Source organism: Castor canadensis, chromosome 2, assembly GCF_047511655.1.
Source record: "Castor canadensis chromosome 2, mCasCan1.hap1v2, whole genome shotgun sequence".
Taxonomy (NCBI): Eukaryota; Metazoa; Chordata; class Mammalia; order Rodentia; family Castoridae; genus Castor; species Castor canadensis.
In genome coordinates this window covers 57,341,465-57,359,565 of record NC_133387.1, presented here as the reverse complement: position 1 = coordinate 57,359,565, position 18,101 = coordinate 57,341,465, and the positions used below count along the sequence as shown (strand labels likewise).

General features: G+C 33.4%; 1 protein-coding gene across 2 annotated transcripts in view; it reads right to left on the bottom strand.

Annotated features, from left to right (window-relative positions):
* Positions 1-252: 252 nt before the first annotated feature.
* Sema3d (semaphorin 3D) overlaps positions 253-18,101 on the bottom strand; it is a 193,403-nt gene continuing 175,554 nt past the window's right edge. For both annotated transcript variants that reach the window (XM_074064862.1, XM_074064861.1), the window contains 3 exons: positions 16,547-16,611; positions 11,799-11,938; positions 253-4,540 (listed from right to left, as the gene is read on the bottom strand). In XM_074064862.1, coding sequence (XP_073920963.1) covers positions 4,115-4,540; positions 11,799-11,938; positions 16,547-16,611 — 631 coding nt within the window. In that variant the 3' untranslated portion in view covers positions 253-4,114. The remainder of the gene's footprint in view (positions 4,541-11,798; positions 11,939-16,546; positions 16,612-18,101) is intronic.

Genomic DNA, 18,101 nt, shown 5'->3' with positions numbered 1-18,101 from the left:
TTCAGTAGCATATATCATGTCTGTCTGTCTGTGTGTGTGTGTGTGTGTGTGTGTATTTATTTGTTTAGTTTCAGACAGGCTCTTACCTAGTAACCCAGACTCAATTCCTGCTCACTTTGTAGCCAAAGCTGGGCTTGAACTCTGGATCTTTCTACCTCAGCCTCTTATATTTTGTTTAGTTTAATTCTAGTTATAAATTTGTTTGCCATACTTGGAGTTAAAAAAACACAAAGTTTGTACACAAACCATCACTCTGTTTATAATCATAGAACACTAATGTTTGTGTTTTATTATAATACAACCAAAATATACATTTAACAGGTTTCAATTATCTTATACTATAAGAGTACATTTCTTTTAAAATAACAAAACTATAATTTAAAATTAAATGCTACCCACTGTCAATACTAGGATTAAATTACATGATTAACTATTACTTCTATGGAATTTTGCCCTTTCCCCAAAAATTATCTGCCTCAAACTTTTCATAAATACTTTACACTAAAAAATATTTAAATGAGAGGTATAAGTCACGTGCATGTTCCTGTTTTTGTATTTTCCATGTGTAAAACTGGAAATTTTAGACTTTATTTTTTTAAATTTCATGGATAAGATGAATTACTTAAATATTGTGATCATTTACTAAGAGAAAAAATATCTTCCTATAAAACAATTAATTTTCCTAAGTTATCCATTTCCAGTAGGGCTAATCAATTAAAGTATATTGCCTAAGAAAAAGGTGACATGGTAAAGAGAAGGTATTTAAGTTTTGATTTTCACTTGTCTTCATATGTATAAAATGTATCTTATACTTAAGTTTAAGAAAATCAATATTTAATGAATGATTTCAGTTAACTTTATTATTTTCTAGAAATCAGAACAATGCCAAATTGTCCTTGGAAATTGAATTGTGATTATGTTAAAAAAAAGCAGGTACTGACTATGGTTAATTTACCTTTTAGTTGAGTCCATACAATTCAGCAGGAATAAAATGTAAGAGCATATGAGGAACCAAAATGTAATCAAAGGAAAATTCAAAAGTAAGACCACTTTTGAAGTCACCAAATTACAATTGAGCACTATTGTAAGCAACAGAATGAAGAGACATGGATTCTACTGCTGCCATGGTCTCTGCAAATTACTAAATTTTTCTATAACTATTTTGCATTTCTTATGTAGTTTCTTTTTCTGCAATGTTTATCCAATCTTGTGGATGTACTGTCTTCAGCTCTTTGGGAAAGCAAAAGGTTTTACATAGCTTAATTATTTAGACCATTAATTTCTAAACAAACTTAAACTTTTTAATAAATTGAATATAAGTGAAAGTAGGCAAGCAGGATTCCACTCAGCAGCAGATAAAGCTGGGATGAAATGTAGGCAAAAACACACAAGGAAGTCACAGACACATGACAATCGTATTTTTAAAAACCTTATCTTTAGAGAGTTGATTTCTTAGAATATTTAAAACTATGAACTATGATTAGCCTTTTCAGTATTTCAAAATAATTTTGGTAAAATCTTCAGTGATGAGAAAGTATACATTGTATTTGCAGAATTAATATATTCACTGTTCCTCTAAGTGTTCTGGACAACTAAAAGATTAAAATAATTCAATGAAATCTAGATATTCTCTATGTTGAAAAATACACACCTTTGTCCTCATTTTTACTTGAGATTTAATATTACTAATAAAATCTCCAATATAGTTAAGTAATTAACATAAATTAATAGTTTTGTATCCAAAGCAGCCAGAATTTTAGTTATAAGGAATAAAATAGGTTCCCAAAATGTTTTCAGAATAACTAAGATTACAGAGAAGTAATTGGAAAGTAGTTGGATATTCATATTTAGATGAAAATAAAATTTATTTTCACAAGTCAACCCTAACATTTCTGCTTCATATGATTTTTTCAAAACCATTCATATTTGAGCATTAAAGTCTGGTACACAAATATCTGTACGTCTTTTAAAAATAAGGCATGTTCCCACTTGCTTGGAACTTGGTATGAGTTCATGGGACATTTTATTCCAGTACATAAATAGTTACAAACACTCATATATGTTATTCAATTAGTAGTCTGACCCTGTCACAACTATTCATATGCATTACTTTTTAAGAGTGATTCATTCTGGTTCACTTTCACTAAAACTTTTCCTTAAATTTTGCTTCAGTGAAGCATCTACAAACGTTCATGAGTATAATATAAATACTCACAAGAGTACTGGGCCTCATATAGCAGTGTGACTTCTTTGAAATAGGTAAGCAATGCAAATAAAATGAATGTAAATGCAGATAATGTTGCAAACACAGACACAGTTACAGACTCTGCAATAAGTTGCCTTCTAATCACATAACCTTCTCACAGACTTCTCTTTCAAGACATGTAGAGTGCCTGAGAAATGTGCAAAGTCTGTTATTTACTCTTCTGAAAAGCTGCCTTCCATGTGAGGAAGTGACTAATTTTTCATTTCACACTATAAAAGGCGTGAAAAGGCAAAACAGAAGAAGGCTAAGGGTTGTGTGCTCAAAGAAGGAAAGGTGAGTCCTGCTCAAACAAAAGTGAATACATAATGCATATTCAAAAGGAAAATTCAATTGGAAACATTCAAGTGTGATAACAAAATATGAAAGGTCTTTGTGTTAATGCTGAGTCTATTTTGTTTACATGTGGTAGACTTATTTATTGTTAAATTACTAGAACATTACTATCTGAATTACTACATACCACCTCAGAAATTCAAAAAGGTTGTGTGAAGAAAAACATGTCAAAGAGTTAATTTAACCCTTTCCGTTCTCAAAATCTTGCACTTATTCTGTTATTCATCAAATTGCCCCACTCCTTACCATTGTCATGTACTTAATTCTCTCTCTATGTATTATATTTTTTTTCCTATTCACTCAAATATAACCCAATAAATCAATATGCAGGAGAGAATAAAGGAAGTAAAAGGAAAATATACAGAATATGACAAAAACTTAGAAAACAGAGAAGAAACACATACTGATATATCATTAGTTATGAATAAAGTATGTTCATCTTTTCTATGATGAAAGTACTTTTCCTCAGACTTTTGCTAGCAGTCTGTTACAATCTAGATATTTTTTAAGAAGATGAATTACAAACTGGCAACTACTTATATTCTGGTGTAAAAAGCTCCATTATATTTTGTCCAGTTTATTTGGGATTGTTCTCTTTTCATGGGGATATGAGCTTTCCCCAAAGCCAGAATTTATGTCTGTCTTTTCTTTTGTCTCCTAACAAATCCCATCTGTATGTCTTCCCATTAGGATGCAGTCCAGATCATGAAGTTTTCCTTATTTTATTAAAATATTTTCCCATATCTTATCAAAATAGGTATTAAGCAATCTGTCCCTGTAGAGCCTAGCATATATTCTAGAAATATATAACTAAGCACCAAATTCTGTCTGTGAACCTGTTTTTCCTTACAAATCATAAGGAATCCTGTGAGGAGCATTAATGCCATTCAGTAAATCAACGTTGCCGTACACTAAATGTAACCCCTGTGGTCTAAAAGAAATAATGCACCTGTCCAAATTCCCTCACCTGGCTCCAACAGCAAATGATTCATTGAGAAAGTTGGTATTAATAATGTGAGCTGATTTAACTTGTGCTTTCCCTTCAGTTCGTACTGCAGGATAATCAGTTCTAGCATGGAACGATTTATCAGTCCTAGCATGGAACGATTTATCAGTTCCTAAAAGCATAGCACAACTGCATGGGCAGCATCATGCTTCACGGACATGCGAGGGAATAAAGAATGTAATAAAATATCAAATCCAATGCTTGGTTACCTCAGTTATTTACATGATATAATAAATTCAAAAATTCAAAGCATAAAACATTTACAAATGTAAAGTTCCTATTTTGAGGATAATTCTTATAATTTGCAGATATAAGTTCCATTTTAGGAAAACTGGTTCAGATGAATTATTTGCCCCTACTGTCCCATATTTACCATATACAGTCTTATTATGGTTCTTGTGCCTTAGCAAAATGCCATGGAAAACATCTATGAGTTAGTGTAAAGGATTCACAAAACAGAAGACAGTATTTTTGCAGGTATATAATTCTCTTTGAAAATTAAATAGAAACTACGTAGAAATAGCTCTAAAATGCTCATCCAGGTCTCTGTGATGTCTTCGATTTCGTTTCTTCTTCATTTCTTGCATGTGCTTCCACTTTGGGCTGCCCTTGTTTCGTTGTCTCCGTTTTTCCCTGTGCCACATCTGTTCGCAGTACTGGTCAAGGCTGAAGTTTGGGCTGCTAAGGATTTGGATGTAGTCTTTGTATCTCAACCGTGACTCAGCCAATAGATCTTTGACCTGCCCCTCCTCATGCTCTGCCCTCTGGGTATTTTCCATCTGTTCATTCTCAATGACATTCAAAGTCAGCTTCACTATGGTGTGGATAAAAGTGTGCTCCTGTGCTTTGCAGTAATACATCCCAGAGTCCTTCTTCTGCAGACTTCGAATCAGTAGCCCATATTCCGTTTTGATGATTCTTTCATCAGGTTTCAACTGCAGGATAGGAAAAATGTAGGTAATAAATTAGAAACAGAGAAAGCTATGAACAAATGAAAACAGGCTACATAGTTTTACTTAGATGAACCTAAGAGATATATTCCCCATTTTTCTGTCATCAAGCATATTGTAAGCCACAATGAAGAGGGTGAAAAAAATCAGCTAAAGTAGTAGCCCTCAAACCACAGCCTGAATATTTACTATTTGCATCTTATTAAGTCCTAACTGAACCTTTGGAAAACTGTCTCTCTGCAGTGTACTGATAGGAATGAAAAGCTGTGAAAAACAATGAAACTAGAAACTATCAGCTGACTTTCACAGAGATTTCAGATAGAAATTAGTCTACCATGATCACAAATTGGTATCTAATTTCAGAGTGATAATGTAACATTAATAGTTACTGTGTACTAATGGAACTTTAGTGCATGCTACTAAATAATGTAGAAGAAAACAATGAATCCAAGTGAAATTTACTGTTTTCTAGATGTCAACAAAGAAGTGATCTGAATGGCATATGGAAGCTGTAAGTGACTTGTTAAAAGTCAAGTGGAAAGGCATGGATACAGCTTTTGGATGTTAGAGTTGTAACTGAGCAAGACCATAGTTCGAAGGTTAGCAACATTTAAAGCTAAATTTCCCCTATTACTATGAACTGAATTTTGATCCCATGTGTATATGTGATACTTCAGACTATGCCATTTGTGGAAATTTTTGCCATACCTCTGCATACTCTAACAGGGTAATGTGATTTCAAGTGTGAGAAAGCACAATGAACACAAAGACCCTCCTCTGAAATGTGATGCTCTACCCTTTGAAGCGGTGTTACTGAGAGAAAATTCAAATGTTAAGCTTGCCTGGCCCACAATCTGCTGTGAATGGTGAACTATCTTCAGTATACTAGAAACGTGTTTACCAACACAAGAGCCCTGTTTAACATGGAGTACTGTTGAATGGCTAGGCATGAAGTGGAACAACAACAACAACAACAAAGGAGTCTGGAAGATTTCCCAGTTTATGCATCTGCCCCTGTATTGTAGACTTTTAGCTGATGAAAATCAAAGAGGCATAAAGAGAGCTAAATTAAATTTATTCACAGTGGGTGGACTATACTCTGCATCTTTATGTGAAAAATATGTAGGAAAAAAAATCCCTCTAATTCTGGAAATATGAGAAAAGGAAAAGAAACATCTCTGGCTACCAGCCCAGTTAACTAACAAGTATAAGTGAACCACCCTCTGTGCCAGAGAAGTGCAGCTGGCAGGGAACCGTCTGAGGCCAAGGGGAGGTCACAGCTCAGATCTCTGGTTAATGAGGCTGAATGGTCTCCAGGCCTGCCTTTGCTCTGTACTTAGCCCACACCATCAGGGTTTTGTTTGTTTGTTTCCCTTACTTTGTCCATTTGGTGAGTTGGATGTGTTTTCTTTGCCTAATGGATTTATTCTAAAGGCCCAGACATTTTTAAATGCTCTTGTACTATAAACTAACCTTAAATTCATTACATTCTCAGGAACCATAGCAGTCTCCTGACTACGATAAATTCGAATTTATATCCATAGAGTCCCAAAGAAGCAATGTGAAACAGAAAAAGCAATCTTGATTTTTAGCACAGTATATACATTTGCTTCTTTGAAATAATGTTAATGTAAGAAATATTTTTTTTAAATGTAAATGTATCTTAGATATCAAAATGCTGGTTCTACAACCTGGATTTGGGTCTGTACCTGCCTTGCTTCTTTATATGACTCATTTATCTTCCCTGTGGGTCTCCCATCTATCAAGTTGGTGGTACAGTGTATGGTGTATTTGGGGGATAAAAAGCAAAGCTCTTTGAAGGTTAAAGTATGAAGTATTATTTGCAACATTATAGACTGCTGTCATGTTGCTTCAGAGATAACATTCTGAAACTTTTGTTCTATAATTCTCCTAATAGGAAATGACCTGAGGTTATTAGCTTGACAAAGTGGGTACCCTCAGTTCCATGTCCTCTCAAGAACACACAACTTGTATTCTTGCTAATGCTTAAGCTGCATTTAATTTGGCTATTAGAGATCATCACAGCTCTGACTCAGTACTTTGTAATTACTATATTGTCCTTCTGTTTAATGTTCCGATAGGAAGATCATGACTTTAACTTCACACATACTGTAGCACACTCCATTATTTTTGCTATTCTTCTTTTGTATCCTGTTTATGCTGCTTTACCATGTGTTCCAGTTCTTTTCCCTCCTTTTCACGCTAGCCCTATTCCAAAAGACTCAAAATTTCATGGCCTCCTGGCATTTCATGATTCTTCACTTTTTCTTGATTCCATGGAATGCTTAATTTGTTCTTTGTTTTTTAACCTAAATCTTGCTTTAACAAATTTGGAGCCTTATGTATTCAACTAAGGTCTCTTGAGATCATTTACCCAATCTTTTTTCCTTTTCTAAACTTTCAAAAATGTGACTAAAATGAAACGGCATATCTAATAAAAAATGTTTTGAATTGATACACTTTGCAGGATTTTCACAACTGTAGATAAAAAAAAAATCTGTGACCCGGAAATGAAGTAAGTGAGTAGGTGATTAATGTTTGCCTGCTTAACACTCTTATGCTTATAATGCTTTCATTGCGTGCTGGAGTAGGATGCATTATGCAGGCTGTGTTGCCACAGTGAAATGTCAGCACAGTCAATTTTAGAAAATTCAGCTTCTCTACAAAGAGATAATGCAATCTCTGTCCTCTGATTAAACTCACGGAATTTTCTCCACTCTAGAAGTAATAATCAAAAACTGCTCTACCTTACAAATCAAAACCATTCTGGAACTGGGGTCGACTATCCATTTGCCTAATGTGACCAAGGATAATGTATGTGACATTATTAAATGTAGTTCCTCAGGAAGGGAATTCATTTAAAATGGGAAGAGTAACAGGAACAGGACAAAGGCCATTTAGGTCCTAAGCAGCAGGTAAAGGTCACAGGCTTTATAGCTGATAATAGCACTCTAATGGCAATTCCTTCACAGATAATTCACCTGTCAGTTCTTTAATAGTGAAGGCATCACTCATGTCTTGGAAAGAGACTAGAGCATCAAAAATATCTCCTTTCTCAAAAAAAAAAAAAAAGGAAACTATTACTAGAGGTTAGTTAGGATTAAATAAGGAAGAAAGCAACCAGTGTAAAAAATAAATGTAAAAGCATTGCAAAAACATGTCTGAATTTAAAATAAAGCACTGAAAAGTTTTCAAATTTAATATGGGCGAAAGGAAAAAAACTAGAATGGTTTTATTTCTTGAGAATGCTTATGTAACACTATAGATGATATTTGTTATTATAACACAAAATCAATAATTAATACTTGTAGACAAACAGAAAATGGAAAACTTATTAAAATACTGTTAGGGAACACGGCTTATTATTGTTAAAAAAAGCAAAAGTATATACTATATTAGTTTGATATCTTTGAGTAAATGTAAAAATAAAAGGTAAAGTATAAATATAACAATAAAATAAGTAAAAAAATATATATGCTATCTCTTTGGGTAAGAAGTTTCTAAGCATAAAATTGGAGAACTTACAGAGCTATAAATAAGTAGATTTGCCTATAAGAAATATAAAACTTTTGTAGAAAATTTAGGAATTGTTAGTATTACACAAAAAAGTAACAAAATTAGCTTACTTTTAATGTATCTAACATTAAATTATTACTATCTATAATATATAAGGGCTCGATGAAAGAATATGTAAATGAATCTGTCTGTGTAAACTAAGTAAATGACACACATGACAAGTTACCAAATGCAACTCAAAGTCACAGTTAAGAAACATGACATTTGTTTTCATACACTAATATTCAAGGAAATAAATATTAACACATTTTTAAAAATTGGCAATAGTTTTCTTAAATTGCGATGCACAATTTTATTTCAATTCAGAACATGTTTTAATATGGTGATTTCGATAGGAAATTTGCAAAATGTGTAGAAGTGTAAAGATAACCAATGTCTGCAACTCATTTCTTCTGCTTTTCATAATTTGTCCTAAGAAATAGTTAGAAGAGTAAAGAACAGATTTTAATATAGGGAAGTTCATTACTTATTTTCTTAGAGAAACATGAATAAGTAAAAGTTTAGAGGGCTCATGGATGCCTGTGCTATCAGGGAGATATTTATTAACAACTGAGTGATAATGAAAAGTGCTAATAGTGTAATGATGATACTGGAATAGAATAGACCCCAAAATATTACCTGTGCTTATCTATACTTAGTGTTCTACATATCACAATCTTAAACCATTCATATTGCTTTCATAATAAAAAGATCAAAAACAAAGTAAAGACATAGAATGGAAAAATTCAAATATTTCACATGTGTGTGTGTATGTGTGTGTGTGTGTGTGTGTGTGTGTGTGTGTGTGTGTTGTTGGAGATTAAACCCAGGGCCTTGTATATGGTAGGCAAGTGGTCTATCACTGAACTACATCCCCAGCCATTGAAGATGTTCTAAAAATATTAAAATCCACAGAGGAAAACCTGTATAATATATGGCAGAAGGTATTGTCTTTTATTTGTTATCATCCCAAAAGTTCAACAGAAGCTTGGACACTGCCGATTAACTTGCTAGTTACAGCATAAACATCATCAATTTCAAGAGCAGCTTTATAAGAAAGATAGCAGATAACTGACTCATGACCTCCCCAACTGCACCCAACTGTGAAACAGCTCAGTAAGGAAATGTTCTCCTCCTGGCAGAGAATAACCTGGTGACAGCCTCTGTGCCACAAGGGATCATGGTCTCTCCCTTGGGCTTGTTAAGAGTGGAAGAAAGATTCCAAACTGTGACCTTACGGATAAGAAGCAAAAGGCATCCTGCTGGGAAAATACGTCCAGTGCAGTCTGGATATTGCCCTTTTCCTCAATTCAGGAAGCAGTATTGCATATCCTGGACAATATGAAACTGCCCATTTGCAAAGACAGATGAAAATACCAGTTGAAATATTACAGCTAATATACTTCTATGTAAAATTCAATAAGTACACTATTTCTGCCCCATTGAAATTCATGGAGCATGGCACCATCAAGACTATATGATACACTGTTAAAAGGTTTATTAAAGTAATGTTGAATTTTTAGGAAGAATAAAATATGTGATTGCAAAGAACCATATGTGAATATAGGTACGTATAGCAGGGCAATGATCTCGAGTAGAGTACCACACTTTTTATTCTAAAAGTCAGATTGAATTTGCTATGGAGGACAAATTATTATGTAAATAATTACATTTAACTAGAAAGAGATCATCAAAGTTTAGTAGGTATAAAACTAAAAACACTGCTTTGTTATATTTAAGATTAAAATATAAAAATGCAAATAAAATCTGCATGTTAAAAAGTACGGATAACATTCTTCCAGTATTTTTTGATAAACAGTTAAATGTTTATGTTTTTTATTTCTATACCATATTGTCATCTGATATTCATTAAAAATGAGACTCTTTAAGATAAATATTCAGTATAGATATGTATCTGCATAATCTTAAAATTTATGGATGATAAAGTCAAGTTTTATAGGAGATGTGACATAAAGAACTGGAGTTATTCCCTCACAGTGGTACTAAGCATGTAGAATCAATGTTTTGATAGAAAAATTTGCATTTGTCCATTGTAAATGAAGGTAGTAATATTAACTTCATCATGTAATGGTGTAATTGTGTTTTTAAATCTTTTTCATGATAAAATTTCACTTCTATACTTCCATTTCTCAGTCTCAGCAGGGCTGACATGTGGGATCAAGGAATTCTTCCTTGTAAGAGACTGTGCATTGCAGTTCCTGGGCACTGCCTCTGACCTCTCCCAAGAGACCCAGCCACTCAACACCCACCAAAGTGTCTGCACACATTGCCTAAGCAGGCTTAGGGCAAAACTGCCCAAGGTCAAGATCCATTGTTGTCTGCTAGTGTTTGACTAATTTCATTTGCCATTTTAAATGTTTTTGGATTTATCAAGGAGGTTGATAAAGTGACAGCCTGCTTATGAATCCCTTGCAGTCCAGCCAAAAGCAAGAACAATATTTTCTAAACACATGATCAATGTTATTTCCTGTTCCACAGGAAACATATTTTATTTTATTTATTTTATTAAATAAATTTGTATATTACAAATACTTGATAGAGTATTTGTAATTTCAAATGTAAATTTGTAGTGGCAAGGGACTGTTTATATTCTCACATGTGCTTTACCATTTGCCTTTCATAATAACTTTATTTACCTTTTACATCAATTCTTCAGCATGGGAGAATTCATTGTATTATCTCCAGAATTTCATATAGTATCATATTCACCCCTCTACTAAAAAGTGACAGTAATTTTTTAATGTATTTGTTTCTTGTTAGAAAATTCTGGATTCCATTGATCAGTGTCTCAAGAGCATGTTTCAATGTAAGACAGCTATTGTAACACTTGCATTCATTTCATTACTCACTAGTTTCAGAACACTTGTCTGAACATAATTTGGAATTTTGTTGACACTGTAATAATAAAAAATAAGAACAAACAATTCTGCCAAGTGGCTTTTTTTGGTTTGTGTGATTGAAATCAGGGCCTGTACATGCTAGATAAACATTGTACCACTTGAGTCACACCCCCACCCTTCAATTAACCCATTTGTGGTATTCAAATATTATTAATCTAGTATTTCTCATTAAATTCTGTAACATATTTATCTGTGTCACAAAATATCCATCATATACTTCAATCACATGTATGTGTTAGGAAATAGGAAAAAAAGGTAAAAGAAAATAATAACCATATTACTTTTCTCTCTGTTGATTTAATTTTATACATAAAAGTTGAAATGTACGTATGTCCAAATACTTATCTAATTTGTTTATATGATGAAAACAGAGATATTTATTTTATATAAACTCAACTAAATTGAATACAATGTGAGTTGAAACAGTTTTCTCATCCTTAGGGAACTATCCTGAAATACAGGAAATCCATGAGAAATAAACATTTGGAAAAAAATCATGTAAATTTATTTTACAAATGCAGTCTGGTTTTAAATATATACTAATACATTTGCATCAAATTGGCCTATATCTCAGAGCTATTTTTATGTTTGGTGCCAGTGACAATAAATCATTATTTTCACTTCAACCAAACAATGATGAGAGCACCATATGGCACTAAAAGTTGGGTGACATTCATAACCAAAACCTCAACTTAAATCTTACATTATTTCCCTGAAGGAGAGCATTCCTGGTGATGATAACTCACCTCCTCTCGATGCTCCTCTCCTGACCTCTGGATATACCACTTAATAGATGCTTGTTGAGATTTAGGTATACATTCCAAAAAGGTTGAATTAAATTCAATGCCAAAAATCACCTTTTCATCAGCAGTTTCATGACTAATGCCTAGAAAGCAAACATGGAATAGGAGATTAACCTTGACCTGATTTTAAAAGCAATGGGAAAGCAGACTGATTTAGAACAGATGCCATTGGGAAAGAATTGTATACATTCTTATTAAAGGGAAGGAAATTCATACTATAATATTGTTACCTAAGAGTCAAATGTTATCCAATAGTGTAATTTTTAAAATGCTACATTTGTGTTGCAATTTTAACACATTTCAGTGACATTTTAACAATGTTCAATTGTGTTCTAAAAATAATAATTTGCAAGATCTAACTCTAAACACTGCATATATTTAAGTTGAATAATCTTTTTGCATCTTTTTTCTTTGGTGGAGAGTACTGGGGTTTGAACTCAGGGCCTCATGCTTGCTAGGAAAGCACTGTACCACTTGAGCCACTCTGCCAATCCTCTTTTGGCATCTTTTAATGGTGCCTTTTTGTTTATACAAAATACAAGCAATTTTGCTATTAGTTCTAGAAGAACAATTTACTTTAAAGAGAAATTTTATCTGAGTTGGTCTACAGAACTGAACAGTTAACACGAGAAACTTTGATGTCACAAAAGAAGGTACAGTGGTTTCTGCTTGCTGAAATTCTGTGATCAGAACAAGACATGCTTTAAGACTCAGAATCTGAGCCCTTCCTGTACTATCTACCTTCTGTATTTCCTCACGGAGGTTCTTCAGCTCAGCATGCATTTACTAAGAGATATTTAACAGGAAGCTAAGCAGCAGTGTCTCAGACACCTTATTCTCATAAATTCATGAATTAGCTGCACCATCTGAAACACATTCCATCTGGAGTAGTCAAAGGCTGGGTCCCATGTGGGATCTAAGATCTGTAGCTCAAATTTGATCAAATAAAAAATGACGGCTGCTCTGCCTGGCTCAAACATTCACTTTTTCATCAGATATTCAGATATCTCAATTCTACAGATGGGCCTACTTAGCATTTGAGGTATCAACCAAAGACTAAGGCTTAGGGGACCTGTGGGAATCATAAAGCAAAGCACACACAAGTATCAGCAAATGGCATGAATGTACACGCATCCAACAGTTAGGTTTGATTTTAAGAAACTTATTTGTGTTTTACCTGAAATGATTAAGTGAAGTATACTGTCATCATCATGTATTAACCTCATCTAACTGTACAATGTGTGGATTCTATTTAAAACTTGCAATCTACCAACCATCTCCAGCAACTCAACAGATCACACCTGCGATTTCTACAGTTAATATGGTCCTAAAGCACATATCACTAGTGCCAATCATGGACGAGAAAGGCATGCATTATCATAGTACCAGTACTGTTTTTCTGAGAAAGGGTGTTTGTCAACAGGGCGGAGTTGATGCAAGTTGATTATTAGGTTATAAGGCCAAAGCTCAGAATAAAGTTAGACTGATTCAGCCAAGGGATTGATTAATCAATTAGTGAAATAAACTGGAAAAGTGAAATAAATACTAGCCAATTTTCTGAAATCATTTTTCAAATCAGTAAAAATAGACCCTATGACACAGTCATCACTGCATCAGTTTGACTGGAAATGAATTTATTGTTGATTCCAATAATGTTTGTTTCATTGTCTGAATTTTAAATTTCTTATTTTTAAATTTAAAATAATTACTTGTGCATAAATGCATGTACATAAACATAAATATATAAATACAGTATAATACATTATTCTATTATAATCTAATTTAAACATATAAAAGTTGTGTAGAATAATGTTTTAAAATTGAATGTCCTTATTAAGTGTAAAATAATTTGGAAGAAAATATTTTAATCTTACAGATGGCAGTCAAAAACATTTTTTTTCATAGTTAAACACCTGGAATATTTCTTAATAATAAATATATGACATATCACTAAAGAGCCAGATTAGATACATGCACTGAAATTTTGTGTAATATTACAGTATCATAGCATTTAATAATTAAGTAACAAAGAGAAGAAAGAGGAAAAGAATCATCTAATTGCCAGTTATTTAAGCCGTTATTATCTAGCAAAGTACAGCACATATTTGTGGTGGATTACAAACAACCCTTCTCCTTAACCCTTTTTCGGGGAATACTGGGGTTAGAACTCAGGGCCTTTACCTTAAGCTACAACACCAGCCCTTTTTTGTGAAGGGTTTTTTCAAGATAGGGTCTCATGAACTATTTGCAGCAATACGTGAGGGGCAGGTGATCAAGACTACAAGTCAAGAAGCATCATGCGGACCATAATAAAGGATGTGGATTTTTTACTCCATTTTCTGAGAAGCTAGTGAAACATTTTGAGTAAAGCGGTGATATGATGTGACTGCACTTTTTCTTTTAAAAAGACTACTGGGACCCCTGAGTAAGGTATAGCCTGAAGTACAGTAAGCATGGTAGCAGAGTGACCACAAAAGAGACTACTAAAGAGGAAAAGTGGCTTCATTAGTATGGTCAACCATGAGAGGCAGAGTTTGAACTTCAGGCCAGAAGGACTTGCTGAGAAGTTGGTTATAGGATGTGAAAGAAAGGTAATACTACAGATGAATCTTGACTACTTTTTTGACTTAAATAGATAGGTGAATGGTGGTGCTATTTTTTAATATGGGAAAGTCTTCACAGCAAATAGCTTTAGAGAAGGAAACAAGAATATTTTCTCAGATGTTATTAGAGATGCTAATGAGGCATTCAAGTGTATATCTTGAGTAGTCATACAAGCATTCATATCTGGCCAATGAGAAAGTTCAAACTAGACTATGAATTTGAGAATTGAATAGTCTCTGATGTTATTGAAATGATGATATAATAGAGAGAGCAGACAGAATGGGAAAGTGACTTGGGGTGTTCCAATACTTTGAAGCAATGCAACAGTACTTGGAAATTGGGATAAGAAGGAAAGCTGAGAACATGTGGAAGGTACAGTCTGTAAGATAAGAGGCAAACCAGAGGACATAATGCCAAAAAAACTTAAGTGTGTTGTATATCATCTCTCTGAAGACAAAAAGGGTTACTTTGAAGTGTTGACTGATTTTTCTGGCATAATAGTCCCTCCATAGCTGATTCAAGCTACCAATAGTTTAGAACCAGCTCACAAAATTCCTAAATAGTAAGCAGCAGCTTTCATGAAACCATATGCAGTGTAGTGCTTTGCTTTAGAGAACAAAGTCATTCTAGGAAGACAAAGTTGGTTGGGAATTAAATAAAAGTGAGAGCTGAAAATTGGCCATTAGATTTGGCAAGGAGGAAATTGCTGATGACTTTAACAAGAATGGATTGGGTAGGTGATGCTGATGGTGATTAGAAAAGACTGTGTGCAATGGGTTATAGCAGAAATGGGATGTAGTGAAGTGGAGACGGTAATTGTGAGTACCTTGGGGAGCAAATGTGCTTTATGCCACTTTCTTTATAACACTTATCATCAACTGGACTAGCATTTATTTCATCTGTTTTTATCTTTATTTCTTCTCTCTTCTGTAACATGCATACCAGTATAAATTCCATGAATGCATAGATCATTTTTTTTTCTGTTCGTTGGTATATCCTCAATAAACTTTAAGAGCCCCTGATAAATCTTATATGTATGTGTAAAGAACTGAATACATAGCACATAATAATGACTACTAAATAAAACATTTGGACACAGCAATGAGCCTCTTACATTAGAACGAGAAGGTAAACACGGTATTCTTAGGCCAGAGCTTACTTTCTAGAAGCATGAAATTATGAATAAAAACAACTGCCTTGTTTTCAAATTCAAACACTGCTAGACAACCAGTTATAAACTATGAGAACTGGGTTATTAATATTACTGCTTGGCCAGTTAGAAACTGTGTGGTGAAGCAAAGTTCCTTTCTCCTCCTGAGTTGTGTGAAGCATAAGAAAGTCAAAAGCAAATAAAGTTCTATAGTTTTTTAGATTTTTCTCATTTTCAGACTCATTCACCAGACTCCCTTTCTATTTTCCATGCTGACTCTTTCCCACTCCTTCTTTCATGATCTTCCATTTTATTATTTTTTTTGTCTTAAACAATACAGCCTATGGTGATCTCTCTTTTTGCTAAATTCCCACAGCACTAATCATACCTTATGATGTCTCCCCAAAGAATCATGACCTCTCTAAGGAGTTTCGTTGTCTCATAATATGCTCAAGACAATTATATGTAGATGGAAGTCACTTAAAAATATTTACTGATTGAATAAATACACGTATAAATGAATACAAATAAAGTATAGTCTACCTAAACTTTCTTCTATACTATACGTTTATCAGACTTTTCTGGGAGGTCTCTGAGTTTATTCTAAATGTCCAAATGTTTTTCACTATATCCTGTTTTATCTCTAATAGCAGTTTTCAAACTTTACAAGAATGGATAAGGCAATAAAAAAAGAAGCAAAAGCTATAGTATAGGAATTTTAAAAGACATATGAAACAAATCATGACATGACAAAGGATTATTCACTTAGGCACGTACATGGGGGGTAACTTAGAAAATTTCCTGTTGCTTTTCCAGAACATAAGTTTTGTACAAAATGAGATTTTATATAAGAGATGTTTGGAGTCATATAATAAAAAAGACAAAGAATTGGCTTGTCATTTTAAATGGGAGAAAAAGCATTCAGACCTATACTTACTGTCTTCTATGTCCCAGCACTGGGTGATTGGATCTCCATACTTAACATCTTGGCGTCTAGCTCGTCTATGGAGTGGATATTAAACTGATTAGAACTTCAAGCACAATGATTGGAATATAGAAAAGTTATATCTAACACTAACAATGACAGATGCAGAGCCCTAAGTGTCTTACTGCACAGCTTAAATGCCCACAATACTCCAATCACTCTAACATTAATTTAGATACTAGTGATAGGAAAGCCCTAATAGAACAAATCCTTCTTTTCATTAACATGATCTGAATTTTATTTAACTACTATTGTTTTTCTCTGACTTGACAAAATTTTGAACACAATTGGTTGAATATAAACAGAATGGAGGATTTACATATATGACATGGGAATAGCTATTATTACTCTTTTTTTCTCATTATTAATAATAAAAGAGTTTCAGTGAGCAAAAAAAAAAGTCAAGTACAGGATACCTCATACTATATAGATTCACTGTTACATAGATTTGATTAAACAATAAATTAAACCTTGTCTGAAATAGAAGCACAAGTTTGCCATGGCATGAGTGGCTACATGTTACTTGTATCTACTGAGATGTAGCTCACATCTTTTTCTAGTAGTAGTAGCAATAATAACACCACAATGGCTTCTGCATTATATCTCCTATTTTCCTTAAGAGAAAATAGTAACTATCATATTCAAAAAGAAATGCTACAGTTCTGCTACATCTAAATATGTCTTAAATTCTTGCAATATATTTTCTTTTGCTTCATCCAATTTTACTTTGAATTTGCTTGAACTGATACATAAATACAAAGATTATATATATTAATGTGATTTTTCTATACATGTATACCTTGTGTTGAAACCAAGCTAAACATATCCATCTCCTCAAGCTTTGATCATTTCTTTGTGGTAAAAATTATTCAAAATCCTTTCTCATAGTTTTTTGAAGTATATAGTACATTATTATTATCTATAGTCATCAAACTGTGCAAATTGCACTCTGTAATCTTGTCTAACCATAACTGAGTACCCATGGGCAACCTCTCCTGATCCTTATCCCTCTCCCCACTTTCCCCAGTCTTTGTTGCCACTTTAGGGATCAGAGAGTTAACAATAAACTTTCTCAGATATCTAGGTGCTCCAAGGCTGACCAGATGACAGTCATTGTACACATATTCAGCCTCATATAGACATTATGTTACATGAGAGAAAGCATCACAGTGGCATGTCTGTAAGATCAGAAATGCAGTTTTGGGAAATACAAAAAGAAGAAATTATGATGGCATAAGATACATAAGGTCAAGAATGTTTTAAAATCTTGGCTTCTAAAAGAACAGGGTCAATTAATTAAGCTGAATATTTATTGCCAACTAATGAGCATTCTGGTTTTTTAGCTTCTAGAAAAGCATTCCCCAGACTCACTAAGATATGCATATTCTTGGCTAAAATTACAACAAAATGTTGGCGAGTTTTACTTAAATAATCATATTTACCCACTTGTAATTAATCCAGGGATTTGAGGGAATATAAAATGTGTCTAAATTTCAAACTATATTTG